The sequence below is a fragment of the Apis florea genome, unplaced genomic scaffold, assembly GCF_048593485.1.
Source record: "Apis florea isolate Af1SG1 unplaced genomic scaffold, ASM4859348v1 contig_2201_pilon, whole genome shotgun sequence".
Classification (NCBI taxonomy): Eukaryota; Metazoa; Arthropoda; class Insecta; order Hymenoptera; family Apidae; genus Apis; species Apis florea.
The window spans coordinates 1,820,790-1,843,210 of NW_028256542.1; the positions used below are offsets into that span (position 1 = coordinate 1,820,790).

Here is a 22,421-nt window from a genome sequence, read left to right on the forward strand (position 1 = left end):
ATGTAAATTCTATAGTAAGAATTTTTGTCCTTTTATAAATTTTTAATTATTTTTTTTTGCTTGAATCAATATTTTCATATTTAGGCTCATAATTTTACAAAAATTGAATTTATTGTCTTTTAAAATATTCAACTTCTTTATATTTTCTTTCTAATAATTTGATCAATTAAAAATTATTTTAATAGAAAAAAAACTTTTATCGATCCTGCCAGGATTCGAACCTGGAATCTTCTGATCCGTAGTCAGACGCGTTATCCGTTGCGCCACAGGACCATATTGATAACAAATCTTACTTTATAAAATATAAATTAATTTGTGTATACAATATATATATATACTCTTATATTATCAATTAAATTTTAATTATAATATAACAAGATAAAAATAAAAATAGAAAGATAATAATATAACAGATATAAATGAGCATAAACTCATTATTAAATTAAAATATTTACTAAAAATTATATTATTTACTAAAATTATTTCAGCTTTTATCTTTAATAAGATATATTTAAAAAAATCTTAAAAAAATAAAAATAATAAAAAATTATAGTGAAACCAATAATTGCCATTTTATATAAATATATATAAAATTCTTTTATTCAGTAATTTGAAAATTAAATTTAAATGGATTTTGTACATTATTAATATCAATAGTATTTTCATTTGAGCTTGGATATAGTGCGATAGTTTTCAAATATTGTTTTTCCTTTGAAGATGTAGAAGAAGATATAGAAGCAGCTCTCTTCAAAAATATACTTTTCTTATTTTGATTGGCTATAGGCATAAATTTGATAGAAAATGCTGTTTTGCCAAATTTTTGTTCGTCCAAAGCCATTTTTTCTCTATAATTTCCTAAAGTATTACGCATTATTTGTCTCTTTTTTATCAAAGAGGCATTATTGCTCTTTAAAATATTTATATTTCTTTTTAAGTCATGCATTTGTTTCTCAGGAAGCTTTCCAGTGGACAAACACATTTCTAACTGTTGAACACACCAACATAATTCTAATTCAAATTGATCTTCAGCTTCCTGACTCAAACCACTACTAGTTTCTACACAAGTATGTGTCAATTTTGATTGATCTGAAATCTTTTTATTCATTCCTGTTTCCTTAGAATTCTGAAATTATTATTTATTATAAATTGAGAATTGTTATTAATATGAGCTAATATTTTTATACAAATTAGAATTAATATAATATTATTCATTTTTTAAATTTATAATAAAAAGAAAGACAAAAAGATTTTATATACCAGTCTAGATTTTGGAGGCATTTTTTATTACATTAAAAATAAAATAATGTAATGGTTCTTTTAATTAATTATATTTGGTTATATAAAGTATATATGTACACAAATATTTTATTGGCTATGTTTTATCCTTGGACCTTTAGTCTTAAATAAAATAAATAAACAAGAAGAGCAAATTATTAGAGAAAGATACAAATAGCAAAAAATTGAAGATCAGCGCCATCTTTTGAATTTGACATTTTTCAAGAGACATTTTTCTAAAAGATGGCAGTAGTTTCTAATTCTTATCATTTCTGTGAGATGTCAAAAGATGGCGTTAGTAAACAATTCTAATCCTATCTCTGTCTTTCTTTTATTATTTATTATCTTTGTCTATATTTAGTTTAATCTACGGCACTCTGAAGATGGCGCTGATTCCTGAATTTTTATTATATCTCTGTCCTTTTCTTATTTCCTCTCTTTGTCTCTACTTATTCTTGGCTACTACATACCAGGTACGGATGTCAATTAAATACACTTTCATCATTTCTTTTTTAAAACTGTAATATAGTTATCTTGATTTTTAATATAAATATATTTTTTTATTCCTATATGTATGTGTGTATGTATATTTTATATATATGTTTATATATATACATATGTTATATATTGTTTCTCATATACTATATGTAAGAATAAAAATGTTATTATTACGATTATCAAATGAATTACGATTATTTTCTATAAATATCAAAAATCTTAGTAATAAATATACATTGATTTACAAAAATAAAATAAACAAGATATACATAGTAGAACTGAAGTGCTAATTATTTTCGAGTTTATTATAATGTATATTTCTAATAATTATAGAATAAATATCACATTCTCAAGATTTAAACGGAAATAAATCATTTATAATGTGACAATCTATGGTATTAAATTTTCTATTATTATTTTCATCTTATTTATATTAGATCTCTTCTATTGTAACTTATAAAGATATAGAATGTATTTCTATAATAGATTTGCTTAATTTATTTTTATGTTAAACATAAGATATTAAATTTAATATATTAACATTTTAATTAGGCATATTTATTTATTATAATTAAATATCATTGTGGAATCAAATATGAGTTTTACAAACAACAGAATTTTTACTACAAACAATATTTATAACAGAATTTATTAAATACGATATTATGGTTGTTATGTATTAAAAATACATTAACTTTAAAATTAATAAACTTTTGATTCGAATGTAAAAAATAAATTTGTAATTTACATATGAATTTAGTAAATGATTTTTTATTTTGGAATTTATAATTATTTTTCAAAATTTATTTTTGATATTTTTTTCTTGCAATATTTTTCTTTAATCTTTTATTTTTCTTTTCATAAACTTAAAATTTCTCGTGGAATTATATCATATTTCTAATTTCGAGTTTCAATATATATATATATATTTATATATATATATATATATATATATATATATATATATATATATATATATATATATTATATTCAATATATAATTCAATATAATTCAGAAAAAAATGAATTTTTTATTACATATATATATATTATATTATATTACATATGCATGTATCAATACATTCATGATGAATCTCGAACATCACAAATTTGATAACCATTTCTCGATATAGAATTAATTATTATATTTAATCACATTAATTACATAGTATAATTCATATGAAATTATATCAGTAAAAAAGAGAGTGATTCTCAATTCTCTTATATAACATAATTTCTTCTTTATATATACAACAAAACAAATACAAAACAAATATCGAAATGAGAATTTAATAATATAAATAAAAATTTCTATTTTATTTATATTTCTTGATTGTTAAAAAAATTATTTTAATTTCATAAAAAATAAATATAATTTCATTTTGTTTTATGATATTAATTATTAATCAATGAAAAATATGATTGAAATAACAATTTTGTATCTTTGAGAAGTTTAATTAATAAAGATCAGTCTTTTCGATATTCAAAACGTTTGAAACGTTCAAATTAAGCTCTGGAATTATTTAAATTTAGAAAAGTTGCAATGTTAAATTTTTAATTCATTTGGATTAACGAATTTACCTAACTTTATACATAATACACTTTTACGTAAATACTATTAACTTTTTGATAATAAAAATAATTACATGCTTCAATCCATTAATGATTAATTTAATTTTTTTTATATAAAGAAGATTCCTATCTTTTCGGATTAAATAATTCTTATAAAATAAAATGGAGGAACTAAGTTAAAGGTTAGCTTAGAAATAAATACATATATGTAGAGATATAAAAATTTTAATTTTGTAAGAAATTAAATGGGCTGATTTATAAAAATAATATAATTATTATATTGTTACATTATCTTGAAGAAAAATATCATATATTGTTTTTATATAAAATTTATTTATACTATATTTTAAAAATTTTTATTTCCATTTCGCAAAATATCATTTCATTCGAAAATTTTATGAGATCAAACAATATCAAACGAGAATATTTCCTATATTGCATAAAATTCAATTAATTAATTAATCTCATTTATCATACTTCAATCATTCATTCAAAACTCAATCTTATAATTATCGATTGTAATTTAAAATTAATGATAAAAAAGAGTCAAATTATTCCACTTTCAACTTACTATCATTCCTTATAACCTCAATTTCATCTTAATTCTTCGTCTTTTGAAAACTCTATTACATCAAACAGGCCGCTGTTCATTAGTTTCATTCCACAAAGTCATCGAGATCTCCTCTGGCCTCTTCAAGATATGATTTTCCGGAATAGTATACGTATTTCTCCTTGAGAATTTCAAAGATTTCAAACCAGGAAACCACTTTAGCAAACGCCACCATTTCTTTCCGGATTCATCCACGTTCACAGTGGTATATTTACTTGGTCTCGAATTTTTCAAACATACATCATTCTTATGTCTTATCTCATTCGAAAGTATGTTTAATCTGCCAATGTTCTCATCCCTCTTATTGATATTGTTTCGGATCGTGTCTATTTTTAATTGATCAACTAACGACGTAAATTGTTTTGGATTGTCTTCTTGGCCAAAATTTCCAGAACAATCAGTACTTTCATGAACAATTCCAGTTCCAGCCGTTCCTATGTTTCTCGACCCACCAATCGCTCTTTGCTGCGATCGAGACAGGCTTGAATATGAACGTTGTTCATGTCGTATCGGTAATCCGGGTATTCTGCAACTTCTCGATAGTGTTTCCTGTAAAAACAAAATAATTTCTCATGATTGAGAAGCTTTTCGATTGATGTAATAATAGTGGTGAAATATAAGAGAAATGAACATGGATAGATAATCGATTATTATCGATAATTGTTATTGATAAGATTCTCGAATTTCGAATGATGAAATTTTCTCGAGTGAGGTTATTGTATTGTTATATCAACTAATTAAAAAAATGAATAGTAAGATAATTAATCTATATTAGAAATGATTGTAATATTGAACAAGAATTACGATTATAAAATTAAACAAAGATTGAAATATATTTCTAATATATATTTCTTTTATTGTAAAAATAAGATATATAATTAGTAAATATATTTATAGAAAAAAATAGGAAGTTTGCTTATTCTTTAATGTATTCTATAATCTATAGAGTTCCAATAATATTTTATTGGAATAAATAGTATAATTGAGTGATAATGAAGAAGATTATCTCAGTTGATTAATTCGAACTTCTAATTATTTACGTGCATTTATATTTAGGAAGATATTATTACTCACCATAAACGCAACACGAAATTTATTCGACATGATATTGTACAGAATAGGGTTAATCGTCGTAGAGACATAATAGAATACACCAGATATGTAGGTCATGAGAAGATAGAGGAACTCGATCCATTCGCTGTTCGAGGATATGTGATCCTCGGAGTTTGTCCCGTAAATGGCGATCAGGCGCTGAACATGAAATGGTGCCCAACAAATAAAAAATGCTATCACCACTGCAACTGTAACAAATTCCATAATATTTCTGTTACTTTTTTTAAAAATATCATATTATTGTTTATTCATTGTCTTTTATTTTAAAGAAAAAATTGTTAAAAAGTAAAAATATAAAATGTTCTTATGATGGACGTAATAATGGATCCAGTATCAATGTTTGTTCCAATTGGTGTCAAGGAAATCTATATAAAAATTATATGTTCGTTCTCTTATTTTTATCGACAGTTTTTTTAACAAAAAAAAGAAATTATCTATTTCTTTATTGTAATAATTAAAATTTTGTAATTTAAAATTTAATTAAAAATAAAGCAAAAGTAATTATTTCAACCTAACCTTAAAATTTATTTTTTTTATATATCTTAATGATTGTAATTGTATTTAATTTTTTTAAATTTTGTTCGAAAATATAATTTATGATATATATATATTTATATATATTTGTAGAATTATATTTATAATTATAATTGTAGAAGTTTTAAAAATGTTTGTTGTAGCATAATTAATTTTTCTCAATTATTTTAATCAAGGATTTGAAACAGACTGTATACATTCTTTATATTTTTCTTTAACAAAAGGATATTTAGTTTAATCTTATGAAAATAGATTTAAAAATAGATTTAGAAATAGAAAAACAATATTATTTATAGCGATTATGATAAATGAAATATCCTGATAGTAAATATAAATAAAATAGATTTTATTAATTGCTAAATCTTAAATATATGTGAAATGAATATGTCAAGAATATATCAAATTGGACAAATTTAAATCATATAAATTTGAAATAAAAATAAAATTGAAAGAAGAATAGGGAAACTTTATTTTTACTAACAATTATTTTTCAAGTATGCATTGCAAAAATACGTCAATGGAACAAATTAATAATAAAAAAAATCTTGTGGGAAAAGAATAATAATTTATAAATAATTTATAAATGAACTACGCACAAGCACTTTGATGGATCGATTTAAAAACTAGTAAGTGATTGCTTTTTATGAAATGATTTAAATTAAATACAATAGATTAGAAGATAATTTTTAAAGTAAAAAATCGCTAATAATTTAAGATTAATATTAAATTATTCTTCAATAATTTTTTTTAATCTCTAAAAATTATAAAGTTTATAGTATGATAAGGTAGTAAATGGATTTGGAAAATATCACGTGATTTGTTGAAGAATATTTCTAGAAATATTTAAATTATATTTGATATTTGTGAAACTGAAAAAATTTATAAATAAATAGATTATTATTTATTTTATAAAATTAATATCTTTATTGAAATATTTATTATTTTTTTCATGTAAAAAATTATTTTACTTTATTATTGAAAAATTTCTCATGATTTTTTAAATCTAACGACTAGGGATATTTTTTTTATTAAAAATTACATTCTTTAATTTTTCAAGTTCCAATTATACTAAGTTTATTTTTTATGTTAACTTTATGTTTTCTTCTTTACAAATTTTATAGATATATTTTATTAATAATTGAAATGAAAATACTCCTTTTGAGCTAAATATAAAACCTCTAGAATCTATTCATAGGACTTTATATCGTAGTAATTTTCATATAATTCATATCGTATTAAATTTCATATAGTTTCATGAAATAGAAACTTGTCTGATTACTGAATTGTAATAAAGAATAGATAGTTAAAAAAGTTAAGTTAAAATTTGTAAATTTTAATTATCTTGACGGAAAAAAATATTTTTAAAAATGAAACTTGAGTGCAATCTGAAAGAAGGAATAACTTGCAAGGAAAAATCGCATAAAAAAGATTATGGAGGATTAATGGTAATTAGAAAAACTAATGCAATTAATTTTTAATTCATTATTTTTTAATATAATATATAATTATTGAAAAATTATTTATTTTATTTATTTTATAGTTTATAGTTATAAAATAGTTTATAGTTTATAGTTTATAGTTTATAAAAATTCAAAGAATAGTCAACTTCAAAATAAATTTACGAATAATTATATGAATAAATGTGACATAATGAAAAATGATATTATAATATATAATTTTATTTTGTCTTTTCAAAAAAGACAAATAAAATTCTGTTAATCAAATTAATATATCATCATTTAGAATCATATTTTAAGATGTTGTATGACATAATTTAAAAATCTAGAAATATGAATATTTTATATTCACATTTATAACAGAAAAAATTTCTCGGAAAAAATTTTATATTTTTTTTTCTTGATTTCACTTTTCAAACTTTTCTATTTTTTCCAACTGTTTCGAATTGTAACGCAATAATGAAATACTGTTTGTTTTCACATTTTCAAAGGGAATTAGTTTATATAACTGATATAAATGTGCAATAATATATTATACGATTCTTTTTCATGTAATATTTAACTTATTATTTAAAAAAAAATATATAAATAAAAAATAAAAAAGACGAGAAAAGAAATCAAAAACACAAAAAGTTGGAGGGAAATAAAAAAATGATCGAAGAGAGGTTATGTTTCGGTCACAGTGCATTATTCTGTTCAAGTTCATATGATTATATATAAGGCGATATTGCGTTGCTTTTGAAACAATATGCAAAAATTAGAATTGATATGCGACTGAGGTCAAGATCAGTCAGGTTGTAACATATCATAGCAACCTGCTGCATGTGTTTCCTTTGAATAATTCATTCTCTGGAGGTTTATATTTACTGTGTTGATTTTAAGTTTCTTTCGAAAAATCTTATCGGAGCTTTCTTTTTGGGATCATTCGTAAATATTTTTCCATTATTTGATTATTCTGAAGCCACATTATTTTCTGTATATACTCATATACATATATGCATTTTTACTTGTCGAGTTAATGTCAAGTTGGAAAATGATGGATTAAGATTAGGTGAAATTTTAGAAGATACAATTATTGATTGAATAAGTACAGATTGGTTCGAATAAGTGCATAGTACTTCGAGTACTATACGAGTTCGAAAACTCGTATGGTACTTAGCATGGAGATAAATACTTAGGTTAGTGTCTAATACCTACCTTAACTCAATTATCTATACAAAATTTATAATATAATATAACATAATATATCGAAGTTTCTAAAGTGTCGATATAGAAATATTGATATTGATAGACAGAAGTTTCTACTGTTTTAAATAAAATAATATTATAATAATATAAGAATTTTAATTTTTGTACGTTTCTATTTATTTTAATGTATTAATTTATTAATTTATTTTAATCCTTCATGTGATTTTATTTTTTATTAATTAAATAAATATATCTATATTATTTATACTATTCTATTTGTTTAAAAAATTTATAAAATAATATTTTACAATTATTAAAATTTCGATTATCAAAATTTTAATAGAAATGAAACAATTAAAACGCTTTCAGGAAGAAAATATCAAACGCGGAAATATTAAATATTATTAATATTTCTCAAAGAGTTCATCACAAGAAGTCAAAAAAGCACGTTCATATCGCGAGATCCTAATCCCATTAAGTCTTAGAAAAAGTTTTTCTAAATTGATATATCATAAGATCAAAACGAAACCGGTATCGAAAGTGAAACACTATCAACGAAGTTTGACGTGGAAGCTATTATAGTAGCTCAAAAAAACAACAAAATGAATATCATCTTGTTTGCGAAATGTGACTCGTGTAAATTCTGTCTAAGGATCGTTGGATGCTACGCTAAAAAATTCATCAATTCTCGAAGGTAATCTCTTCTATGACATTAAGATAAATCGTTTTTGTAAAACTTTTCTATCCTATAGTGAGCTATATTTTGTTTGTAACATAATTAAAACAGTTTTTAAGAAAGATTAAAATGCTCGAAATAAATTAATAAAAGTTAGATTAGATTAAGTTAGAAATAAAAATTATAAAGATACAAATATAGTTAATAGTTAATTTTTTCCAGAGATGAATTTATTAAGATCATTAAAAATGATTATTTCTTATTTAACATTGAATTATTTGAAATATTTTTCTTTTTGGAATTATACTTAAATAAAAAAAAATTAAATGTACGTATGTATATCAGTATATCATGTATATCTATTTTTTAAGGTTAAGTATATTAACTAACAAAATTAGGATTACTTCTAGGATTTTTCTTTTAATAATCACTTTTTGCCATTATTAATTAAACGAAATTATTACGTGAAGAAAATAAATAATTTATGCAATTATAAGTCCCACAATTGATCATCGACAATCTAACGATGAATGTGATAGACGAAAAATAAAAAACAATGGCATAAAAAAGAAGACATTCAAGAATTTTCATTGTATAATATAATCAAATGAAATAATTAACATATGGAGATAATATATAAGTTAGATAATCCAATTAATGAATTATGGAAAAATACAAATGAGAAAAAATCGAGGTCATCAAGATTATGAAAGCAAAACAAGCTGGAAAAAAGAAATTTATATAATATATATGTAATATAACAAAAAGTAAAAGAATTAATTGTATTGTATTAATTAAATAATCAATGATTCTTTTTGAAAAAAGAAACAAGAGAATGAAAAAATAATAAATAAAAAAGAAAATACATAAAAAATATATTTTCGATGAGTTTGCCATTATTACAATAATGAGTTTAAATGAATTTGAAAGTTAAAATCAACTTTTTAAAATATTTTTAAATTTCGCGTTAAAATTGGCAAAATTAAGATAAAAGAAGAAATTAACGCATTATAGAAAGGAAGAAGAGAGATAATAAAAAGAAAAGATAGTTTCTAGGACAAGTTGCTCTTCAACTTGTCTACTTTAATATTTAATATTATATAATAATTAATGTTTTCAATATTAAACGTATCGAGCTAAATTCGTAAAAGAAGCATTTCTCTTCTAATCGTTTCCGGATGTTTTTTATATAATTTATTTAAAATATGCATTCCAAAAGTGCACAAAATAATGAAATCCATTTTATTATCCACGAATTGATTATCTTTCATTTGATTAAAGTGATCTGATGATTATTCGTTTAATGATTGTTGACTGTTGTATCATAATTAAGTAAATAAGATGACAGATTTAATGATAAACATGTTTTTAATTATATTTGTCGTCAAGAAGACTTTTATGGAGATTTTGTTTTCAAATACTAATTAATTAATTATAGATCTTAATGATAATACAGTAATAATAGTAATGATATAATTATTATTATATAATTATTATTAATGATATTTTTTATCAATATATTGCAAAATTGAATAACTATATCTTGAAATTGAATAACTAATGCAAATTTCTTTTCCTCTTTCATAAAGATAAAATGCATCAAAGTTTATCCTTAATAAATAATTGTGTGTGGGCCAATGAAAAATTAATTAACTTCTTAAATATTAGTAACACTTATATGAAAACAATTGTCACAATTGTCAATTGAAAGACAAAATTGAAATGGACAAAATAGATATAAGATTAATAAAAAATATGGAACATGATAAAGGAGGAGTGCTGTAAAAATATTAAAGTTAAAAAAGAAAGAAAAGTTTGATATTAGGAGTAAAGATAGAAGATCAAGGTACGGCTTATTGTAACATTTATATTCTTTTTATATTCAATCTTTAATTATGAACATATAATCATTTAAATAATTCGAATATGTTTGACGTCCAACTATCAACCTTGATATAGCGTTGAATACGTTAATTTCATTTACATGAATCTTTTTTTCACTTATTCATTGACGTGATTAGAATTGATAATTCTAACGATCCTCAGAGAAAGCAACTATTTCTGTTATCGCATAAATGTATCCAATTGAAATTGTGTACGTACGCTTGTGTAAATTTTTTTTTGTGAAATTTATGTCAATCGTAATGATCATTTGTAATTACAGTAATTAACGAAGATTTTCAAATTAATAATTTTGTGCTTGATCGAGAATGTAAAATCATGCTCGGATTAGATCGATTATCATTAAAATATTATTTCATGTAACGATATAATAATGCATGAAGAAACATAAAGATTAATGACAATTGATTATGATAATTATTATCGATATCAATTTACATTTAAAAATTTGCGCATATTAATGCGTCGATAATTATTTTCATGTTTAATTTAAACTACTTTCTTTCATGTTTTCTTACAGTTTTGAATGTTATAATTCTTACAAAAAGATACCAATTATTACATTAGTTATAAATCATGTAAACTTAATAGAGTATAATTCTTAGATTTATAATGTTTTGAAAATATATTTATAAAGATAAAAAAATCTTATTGATTATTTTTTAACATATTCTGTTCTGTTAAATCAAATTGATCAAAACTTTATCAATATGAATTCGATTTCTGAAAAATTAACTTTTAAGATCTAAAATTACAGAAAAAAATTGAGTTCTCGAACTTAACTTTTAACTTCTAAAGTTATTTTTCCAAGATAAATTTACATATCACCACTATTAAATCACCTCCTACTAAAAGTCTAAATTAAAAAAGAAAAATACATCTTCAGTCCCTGATCGAGTTTTCTTAAATCTATTATTATCTCTGAAAGATAAACTTCCGTAATTTTATCATTATTCGCTAGAAAACAGTTCTATTGCACTTTTTATTAAAATTTTATTTTGACTTTAGGTGAATTTTTCATCGAGCTTTTTTAGTGTTGTCATTATTGCCATTATGCCTATCAGATACGTACATAATTTTATTATTATTGATATAAGAAAAAATGAAGAAAACGAATAATTCATAGATCATATTACAATACTTATTTTAACAGTTCATCAATGAATACATCATATTTTCAATTTTTTCAGATGTTTATCAATTTATAAGAACCCATTATTATATTTATGATAAATCAGTTACATTAATGAAGTCCATTAACAAGTTGCGATCATTAGTTCCTAATTTCAAGTGCTTTCTTGATTTCCATTCCAATCCAGAAAGTTCATGGACTTTACAGAAAGATTTTAATATCTTTGCACTTGGTATTAAAACTTCAAACTCTTATCAATCAACTTTAAATATAACAGAAAATTTAGAGGGGATGTTTTAATATTTATAAATTAAGATTTTGATCGAAAAATGGAAATAATCATATATTTCGCGATATTTTTTTGACAATTATTTTGAATGAACTTATTGATCACTCAATGATCTGTCAATGACCAATCAATAGATAATCATTGGTAAGTCAATAATCAATTCAATCAGTTAATTGTCAGTCAGTGATAAATCAAACCAAATCTGTCAGAGGTCAATGAGTAATGATTACATCAAATCGCCAATTATACCATCATAACAGACACCAATGGTCAATGGCCAGTTAATTTAGTCAATGATTAGTCATTGTTAATCGATTGTCAGTCAAGATTCTTCTTTTCTTTCCTAATTCGAATAATAAATTTAAAATATTTTTATAATCCGGATTTTATATTATTTTTCTATTATTCATTATATTTTAATTCTTCGAATAAGAAGCTTTCCATTATGCTTTTATTCGAGATACATTCAGGAACAATGAACCTTCTAAAGATATTACCATTTATCATATAGTAACTGCGATTATCCTTATCCACCGCAAAATTTTTGCTCGTATCCACGATCAATACAATTATCACTTTGAAACGAATTTCTCTTTATTAATCTCAGGTTTAGTTGAAATCTCACATTAATTAATTACAGCTATCATCAAGGACGGCGAGAATTTCGTTCTTAACCATACAAAAATTTATGCTCGCATTTAATCCCACCTTTTCTTCATCCTCTTCATGTTTTCCTTTCAAAAGAATGAAATCCATCGCGAATTTTTTCCAAGTAGTGAAATAAGTAATTTTGTTGTGTAACTTCTTTTATTAATTTCGAGAAAGCTGTACCGCGAGATGAAAGTTCTTTTTCATTTCCTTAACTATAATTTCCTTACAAAGCCTTAAAGACTCGTTTCCTCGATACAATTGCAGTTTGATTCCTCTATTGTTCGAGTGATTGCAGGATAGTTGATATCGGATACTCTCCCTATGAAGAAGTTGATAAAAGGAAAAACTTCGATCGAACTATTTTTATACATTTCTCATTGTTTGTGAATTCTCGAAGTTCCTTAAGTTTGATAATAAAAGAATATTATATCTCACTGTAAGAAGAAATGGTGGAAAAAAAATTCATTTTGAAAATTTCGATAAAAAAATTAAAATGATGAAATTAATCGAGTAGTTCTAATTATTAAATTATCGTCGTAAGAAAATTCCTTTTATCTTACATGAACGAAAATTGATAAAATTCTCGTATTTATTATAAATTCAACAAATGGAAGTTCCAGTACATCGTACTAATCGATGACAATGATATACAACAAAAGAAAGATTATGATAACAGCAAGTCTATTTGATGTTCTTCGATCACTACATCCTCCTAACCTCAAAACTTTCTGTCAAATAGATTATCATTTAATTATACACTAAAGGAAAGAAATTATTTGTATTATTTTTATTTATTGTTTATCAGTTTCCGTGATAAAAATCAATTTGATGGTATCAACCAGAATTATACCATATTATAAAGATAAGATCGATGCAACGTGCAAAAGCATTGTTGTTTCTGAGCTATTTATATGAAACTTCCATGTTCAAATACACGCGTATACACATGTATAATTGCGAAGTTTAATGAAGTTTGATGATGTGACCTGCTCGTGCAGTTGCATGACAGATGAATTAGATTCATACGCAGTGTTGATGCACGCGCATTCTCAAATAACATTTCAACCATGTACAAAGTGTTAATATATTCGTGGAATATCTTTAAGTCGATTCTAAAATAAAATATAAAAATTGATTTACTTATTAAGTTATAAGCAAGTTTGAAGTTTGTTTGTAGAGAAAGAGATGAAATGAAAAAGATAAAAAAAAAAAAAGATGAAAACGAAACTCTCTGTTCTATCGTCACATTCTATTCTCGTCTTCTATCTAATCCAAACTTATAAATTATACTTATAATTATATTAAATATATTTTTGCATAACAATTTTTGTGTTTATTTTGGCTTTTAGAATCGATTCTCCAAAAATGTTTCATGAATATTTTAATAAACTTCATTAAAATAATTTTCCACTTAATTTTATCTGGTGTTTATTGATTTTGATTTTTTCAAATTTTCAAAAATTATTTTATTTCACTTTAAAATTGATCTTATTATTACTCTAACTAATGGTAGTCAACTGATATTTACAGTCTCACGTTAAAAGTTCCGTTCTTCTATATTGAATTTCCAATTATCAAATATGTGAAGTATTCGAAGTTATATAATATGACTCAATTAAAATAATCAAAATAAGTAACAATAAAGGATTATCATGAACTCGTTTTGGAAGTTTATGGAAATAGAGCAAATCTTGAATTTATAACGAGTTATCGGTGTTATATGTGACACACATATGGCTCGATTGTAAATTCATGATTTCGTTGCCAATTTTCCCACCGATACAAACGATAATTACTAATAATAAACAAGCTCGGTGAAAGAATATCGAGGACAAGAAACTGCTTTATAAAATTAATTCATGATCCGAATTCTTTTCTTGACTTTATGTATCTTGCTATTAAAAAATTGAATTATTATGACCTTTTTTCTTTATTTATTAGAAATTTTAATAAGATTCTTTCGATTTGTTCGAAATTAATTCTAAATTACAAATAACAAATTTACCAACAAATTTTTATTTTTATTTAAGTAAGTTTTATTTTACGATATGTACGATCTTATTACTAACACTTCGATATTAATATAATCCATTTAATAAATAGTTCAAATCCTTGAACGGTATAATTAAATTTATAAATAAATATTCTATATGTTGTTAAGCATATGTTATTACAAGTAATATCGGAATTTTTATTAGATGTACATATAATTTATTACGACGCAAATCGAAAATGATCGTTAAATGATAATTGGCATAATTAAAGCAAAATATATATATACATATATATTTCTTCTCTTGTATTATTTTTTTTTCTACTTTTCAACGAGAAAATATTAAAAATAAATTCTCGTATACAAAGAGATCGATTTGACAGGAATCTCAAAGTTTTGCAAAAAAACAGCATCCATTGATATTTTTACCAATCTCATTTCCATACATCGTTTATTTCAAAATCTTTTTTTTTTTTTTATGCATTCTATAACATTCTTCCTTACCTAGGAATCGTATATTATTGATTTTATCTTCGATAACAATGTGATAAAATAAAAAAAAAATGTATAAAAAATACGAAAAATGCATATACATATTTAAATAGTTGGTCCACGTGTCGAATTCTTCTTCGAAAATTTATCGTACAATCGAAATGAATTTTTTAGTTATATGATTACGAAATTTATTGAAAATTTAATTGTTAATTCGATTAATTTTTATCGTTTAATTTTTTCTTTAATTTTTTCTTCTGCTTTATAAAAACGACTATACACTGTTTTATTACGTGAAATTTTGGACTGAGAAGAACAATGTTTTTAATCTTCCTTTTTTAAATATGATAACATTCTTTATTGTATTTTTGTTTTTAAAAATTTTAAATTGTCTTGTAAGTGTATGACTTTTGTTCTTACGAGGACGAAATAAATTTATTTATAAACGAGATATTTCATGAATTGATTTATTTTTAATGAAAGGAATATTTTAAAAATTTGTAAAGTATCTTTTTCATAAATGTAACTTATTGATAGTGAACGTTAATACAATTTCTATATGGATTGTAATAGAAAAATCTGAAAAAATTTAATGTTATAAAAAGTATCACAACCATATTTATAAGAAGCTGGTACATTATCAAATGATAAACTTCTTCATTATTATCCATTTAACATTTACAGAATATTTTTATCTCAATACACGTAGCAGAACAAAGAATACTTGTTCTTTTCGCCATTATAAATGAACTTTTATAAATGAACGAAACTAAATAACAATTTAACATAATTTTATATGTACATGTCCAATATGAATGATACGATCATTCATTTGATTTATATTCAAATCAAAAGAATATCTCGCATGATCAGTTCATGTTTTCTTTTTTTGATTTTACGATTCTTGAATGATCGTTCAAAATTCTGTTTCTTTTTTAATATTCAAGGCATAAGACATACAAAAAAAAAAAAAAAATTAAGCAAAAGATATATAAAATTTATTTATTTCTAAAAAAAATTGTGGAAACTAATATTTTTTTTAAAAATGAATAAATTTTATTCTGCATTTTTTACTTATTTCTCCACGCATTAAGCATAATAAAAAATTATCACTTTACAATTTTCAATCAATTTTCATCTTTTCATTTTCATTGCATTTATTATAAAATATAAAGAAAATTTATTATTATAAAAAATATTCTGCTGATTTCTGAAATATTGGCCCGGATAATCTTGTCATCGTGATATGATCGATTGAAACATATGGTTGATAGTTTGTATGGTTGTGTGATGCATCCGGAATTTTTTCATAAAGAAGAAGAAAATTTTCAAAATTATCGATGTTGATGGTTGGTGATCGCGTATTTAGAAATTTATTATTCCGCCTTTGTTTCTTAAAAATTGTCTCAAAAGCTCATACCGAATGAATAACAAACAGAATTTCTCGAGGATCGTGTAATTTGTAAAATTCTCCTCTTCTGGTGATATTCCACGAAAATATTATTAAATGGCTCGATTGTAAAATTAAATTTCAAGGCAAGATTTCAATATTTATGAAATATCTTCTTTTTTCTTCGTTTTGAAATTTATTTGCTATGTCGAATATCTTGATAATTTTAACAATTTTGAATTTTTTGCAATTCAAAAATAATGTCAATGTTGATGATTCCGAAGAAATCATGTTTATTAAATGTTCCAACATTTTGCATCGTACAAACGATGATTCAAATTCTTTCTGCAATTTGGAAAATTTGAAAAACCATTTTTTTAAAACCGAATTCTCGAATAAATAATTTACTCTGTAATTTCGTTTTAAACAAACATTTCACTTCTTCCCGTTTGTTGCCTTTTACAAGGACTGAAAGTCTTTATTTCCGGAAAAGGGTGGTTCGGAGTTAAGTGGTGTCGACTTAACTTCCGCTAACTAACCCTTCAAAGATGTTTTCTTCCCTTTCTTCAGGCTGAAAAATCGTTCCCTTGGGAAAAAAAGATCGAACTCTATTCCTTATTTTCCCTTTTTAAACAACTCACTGACACTCGATAGTTGTTTCGAGTCGATAATCTTGACTTTTTTTTATCGAGAAAATGCATCGAGCTTTTCGTCTGAAGAAAATATTTGATATAGAACAATTCTTTTACAAATTTTAAATATAATATAATGCAATGCCTCTTCTTTAACTGTTACTTATTCAATCGACAAATTAAAAATTTGTAAATTACAAATTATTAATTATAAGTAAAATTATAATTAACTTCATTGCCAAACACAAATCCATTAGTACCAACAACTTATAAAACCGACAATCGAAAGTTTTAATTTGACCGCAGTCTTATTAACTTAACTTAACTAGAAACGGACTGATATTCATCATACGAATCCACTTCGACTCGTGCTCTCATCAAAAATATCAAGTCTATGCCAGCCAAATAAAGCAGCAAAGATACAAATTGCACATTTTCACGTATTCATAACATATAACACATATTCTCAACACTAATCAAACTCACCGAGCATCTTCAGCACTCTCCTCGACGACCTTCCAGTCTGATGCCTGCAACTGCCGCCCGTATCTCTCCCTCTGCTCCTCTTCATCATGTTCGATTTTCTCAACTTCAATCCGATCAGGGCGTAGAGCACGGTGATGAGGCTCATCGGTACGACGAAGAACAGGAAGGTGGACAACTCGAACGAGTGCTGCAGCAGGATCCTCTTCACTGTGCACATCACCACTTCCGGATGCGCCTTGTGCTGCACCAGGCCAAACTGCAAGGCCTGGGGCAAGGCGAACGACAGGGCAACCAGCCACACGACCAGGATCAGTTTCACCGCCCTGGTCAGCTTGGACATGGTTTGCGACAGAAACGGGTGACAGATGGCCAGGTATCTCTCGACAGTGAACGCCGTGATGGTGAGGACAGAGGCGTTCGTAGATGTTTCGGCGGCCAACCCTCGAAGAACGCAGAAACCCTCGCCGAAGATGTAGGGATACTTGCACCACACCATGTAGATCTCCGCCGGGAGGCCGGAGGCGAGCAGCAACAGGTCTGACACGGCCAGGCTGAACAGATAATAGTTGGTCGCCGTGTGCATTGACTTGTTGCGCGCGATCACTATGCACGTGCTTATGTTCCCGATTATCCCAGTAACGAAGATGGACACGTAGATGATGGTCACCGGGATCACGATGTGCAACGAGTCTCTGTGAGGGACCGAGTCGAGGGTTATTTCGTTGTTCGTGTTGTTCGCGTACAGGGTGGTGAAGTTTTGAAAGTGGTTGCGAAGGACGAGGGTGAGGGCGAGGTTGGATACGTTTGGGAGGATGGTTGTTAGGTTATTATCCATTATTGATCATTCCATGCGGTTGTCTGGCAGACTGTCGTGGATGGACATGCTTTGACTCTGGTGGCGGTCTAGTTAGAGATTCGGATTGGATTCGTTTCAGGCGTTTGGCTGTGTAGATTGGTCATTCCTTGCGATATTTTGGAGGACGTTGAACGGGCATAGTTCTGTTATTTGGGTGGACAGATTAGGGGTTGGATTGAGTTAGGAGTCTGATTGCATTGTAAAATGTTGGGTTGGTCGACTGGGAGTGGAAGTAGTGTTGTTCGATTCCTCTTAGGAACAGGATTTTTTAAGTGCAATTTTCACTGCGAAATTCATCTTCTTCTTCTTATACATTGCATAAGATTCCCTAATTTTGTTCACCTTTAAATTGTCACCAATTATCAGATTAAATATTCGATTCTTTTGAATTTCCTTTTTGAGCCAAATTTGTTTTTCTCCAAAACTTCAATCTCTTCAATTTTCTTGATCTCCAAACCCTTCTTAGAATATATCAAAACAATTGCACTCTATTTTGGTTCTTCAATTTCACAAGAATTCATAAAACGCTATATTCGACAATGACAATCCAATTTTCCTCGGATCAAAATATCTGCAATTTCAAATTTATTTTTTTATTCGAATCTCCAATCTTCAAATTCTTCTTCAAGAATGAACAACTGCTCAGGTTTCATCAAACGTACGAAAACTTCGAGACTCCTTCCTCGTCGAACCAAAACATCCCTCCAGTTTCTCCGGATGGCTCCCCAATGAAATTTGCAACGATCCAAGGAAATTGGCCGGTCACAGAGTGGCAGGATGCAACTTCAAATCGGTCACAACGAAACAACGAACCGACACGGATGCCGCGCGGATCACGACTGCGTTTGCCCTCGTCGCGATAAACGACGCCGAGCACCGCTTCTGCGCACCTCGAATCGGCGGAAGAACATCCTCGTGGCTTTCATCGTTCCTCTTCCCTGTATCCTTCCCTATCCATCATCTTTCCTCTCCTCTATTCCACCCTTTCCCTCTAAATGCCCCGCTATTTTTACTCGAACCGAAAAAGAGTGGAAATTTCTCTCTCTTCTTTCGTTCCTTTTTTTTTTTTTTTTCTCTTCTTCTCTCGAGATCGGGACGAATATATTTGTTGGAGAAGGGAACGAGACGAGAATTTATGCGAGTTCGCTCGAGTTTGGGGATGAATGGACGAGTTTGCGAAAAAGTGATCGGGAATTATACTTTTTTTTTTTTTTTTTCCCTTCTCTTGGAGAGATAAATGTTGTTTTGTTCTTCCTCCTGTGCGTGTATGTGTTTACGCGTGTTTTTACCCGTTGAACGAGATATAGAATTTAATTAATGCGATGTAAAATTATTAATTTTCACAAAAATTCATCTTATTCGTTTTATTGGTCTTCCCTTACTTTTTTTCAATTTAATTTTTTTCAATACGATTTAAATTTGTTATTTTGCTTATTTCTTTCTTTATTCTAATTCATTTTATGAGAGATATAAAGGAAATTTTTTTGTCACGATCATTCAAATTCATTTTTTTTTTTTTTTTTTTTTTAGAACAATACATTCGATCCATCGTAATTAAGAATTTTGACTTGAGAAGGAATTGAATTTTCGTACGAATTCGATATATAAATATGGCATCGTGTGTGTCGAGCAATAATGACGTTATATAATGATCTTAATCCTATTAATTATAATTAATAACATTTCGCACGAAGTAAAAAAAAAAAAAGAAGGCTACGTTGATCGTGCTCCTTGATGGCGTTCAATTCGCCACTGATTCACGACCGATTGAATTTCCTCAACTATGTGATTAACAACAATTAATAGGGATAGTTATATTTTTGTATATATTATATATTGTCTGGCTCGAATTCGTTCATAAATATTAATTACATTGCATAAGAGACATTATTTAAATGGATTTAAAACTCAACTGTTATTTACAGTTATTGTTCTGTTTATATTGACAAGAGTGAGATTTTAAAGTACTTATATTACCTTAATTTGGATTATTCATTTTTGCAATTGTATTGTAAAAAGACTTTTCTTTTATTGTTATAAACAAATAAATTTTAAGAGAAGAAAAAGAATTGATTTATAAATTTTTATCCTCGTAATATCCATCAATATTTAACAATTGGTGAATAAAAAAATGTTTGGAAAAATAGATTCAAAAGACATATTTTATTTGTGATGTAATAAATCAGAGAGAAAAAGATTATTTACGATCATAACAATTTATAATGAAACTTAATATTGAATACTTGTATTCACATGTATATATATCCTAATTTCATTAGAAGCAATTACAATATCTCACGAATTGATCTCTATATAAGTAAGTCGATCTATTAGCAAATACTCCTTCTCTATTCATTCGTGTTACTTTTAATCGATTGATCTACTCGTTCAAATTCTAATTTCTCTTAATAATACATTAAAGGGCAGAAATTATACAGGAAATTTTAATACAATACAGAATTATAATATTGCATTTTCAATGAGGGTTATATAATCTTGTACTTTTATTTTAGACACTCGTGAAAATTTTCACCTCGTGGTTTTCAAAAGCAATCATCTCCTGAACTTTCAAACGACACCCTCTTTAACATTCGAAAGACTCGGATGCAATCCTCTTTTCCAACTCTTCGTCAGGCTTCATTTCGTGTGGAAAACAATCTCTTCTTTCTATCCCCTGACAACCCTCCATTCTTTCATTTCTTTCCTTTTTCCTTTTTTTTTTTTTTTTCACAAAACGAATTTCTTTGCGTGGAACTCCTGTTCACAAGTATCGAATCGTGTCCACGTCATTTATTTCCTGGATGAGACGTTCCATTCTCGAGATTCAAAAGAGTTTGTCTCTTCGCTTGTTGTTCCTCGTTTTCGTTGGAACTTGTTTAGTGGGCCGAGAGTATCGTCCATACGAAAGACATAGCTGCTTCTTGGCTACTTTTTGGTCGAGTTATGGTTCCTTGAGTTTTAGTGATCCATTTAAATGATCCGAAGATGAGACTTTTCTGTGATATTGGTATAAAAATGTTAAACCATTTCTTTTTATTCAAGTAGTAAAGAAAGTAGTGATGTAACTGATCCAGAATTTTAATTTCTTCTTTATTATTTTCTGTGTTATTGTAAATTTCGAATGCTCGATTAATTTTTGTAAAAAAAAATACTTGTTAATTAATTTACGTTCGACTGATAAATCGTGAAAAAGTGAAATAATTTTTGATACTTTAATCGATAAATTATTGTTTAAATTATTGGTGAAATTAATAAATAAATTTAACGATACTCTTTGTATTAGAAAAATTTGAAGGTTTCGCAATTTGTAGTGTGTTTAATGAACAGTTTGCGAAGTTCTTCGCAAAAAACTTTTTAATTTTCTTTGGTGATGGAACGTTCTGAAGGTAAGTTTTCAGAAGTATCAAGATCTTTGATTAATTGGCACGTATCATTCCATATTGGGATTATATAGAATTATAAAACTAGAGATACATCAGAATTTAATTCTAATAGAATTCTAATAAAATTAAAATATTAAGAAAAACCAAATTTCCTCGGATAAAAATATTTTCCATAATCGTATCCGGATATGTATTTAATTAAATCTTCTCACTTTTACACTTTAATTTCGACATGCGAAATTATTGATCGCATTCCTCGTTGAATGCACTTTTTAAACTTGACTGATAAAGT

General features: G+C 26.0%; 2 protein-coding genes and 1 non-coding gene across 3 annotated transcripts; all 3 read right to left on the bottom strand.

Moving 5' to 3' along the window:
* Positions 1-200: 200 nt before the first annotated feature.
* On the bottom strand, positions 201-273 carry TRNAR-ACG (transfer RNA arginine (anticodon ACG)). The gene has a single exon. It is a non-coding gene; the product is annotated as a tRNA-Arg (tRNA).
* Positions 274-571: 298 nt separating this feature from the next.
* LOC100867839 (UPF0488 protein CG14286) lies at positions 572-1,491 on the bottom strand. The gene is made up of 2 exons (XM_012483350.3): positions 1,258-1,491; positions 572-1,123 (listed from the first exon to the last, which is right to left on the bottom strand). Exons 1-2 carry the CDS (start codon positions 1,276-1,278, stop codon positions 599-601), a joined length of 546 nt encoding a protein of 181 aa, XP_012338804.3. The 5' UTR covers positions 1,279-1,491; the 3' UTR covers positions 572-598.
* A 2,063-nt stretch (positions 1,492-3,554) lies between these two features.
* Positions 3,555-19,719, bottom strand: LOC100870972 (pyrokinin-1 receptor). Its single transcript, XM_086917257.1, has 5 exons — positions 19,409-19,719; positions 17,891-19,317; positions 5,030-5,256; positions 3,917-4,504; positions 3,555-3,775 (listed from the first exon to the last, which is right to left on the bottom strand). The coding sequence occupies exons 2-4, from the start codon at positions 18,723-18,725 to the stop codon at positions 3,977-3,979; spliced, it is 1,590 nt and encodes a 529-aa protein (XP_086773383.1). The 5' UTR covers positions 18,726-19,317; positions 19,409-19,719; the 3' UTR covers positions 3,555-3,775; positions 3,917-3,976.
* Between the last annotated feature and the right edge of the window lie 2,702 nt (positions 19,720-22,421).

Bases quoted from the DNA above. Each gene is read 5' to 3' on its own strand.
- LOC100867839 (XM_012483350.3), bottom strand. From the start codon at position 1,278: ATGCCTCCAAAATCTAGACTG. The intron at 1,124-1,257 runs GTATATAAAATC...TAATAATTTCAG, and splicing joins TGCCTCCAAAATCTAGACTG to AATTCTAAGGAAACAGGAAT.
- LOC100870972 (XM_086917257.1), bottom strand. From the start codon at position 18,725: ATGGATAATAACCTAACAACCATCCTCCCAAACGTATCCAACCTCGCC. The intron at 5,257-17,890 runs GTGAGTTTGATT...AATTTGTTACAG, and splicing joins GAGAGTGCTGAAGATGCTCG to TTGCAGTGGTGATAGCATTT. The intron at 4,505-5,029 runs GTGAGTAATAAT...TTGTTTTTACAG, and splicing joins AATTTCGTGTTGCGTTTATG to GAAACACTATCGAGAAGTTG.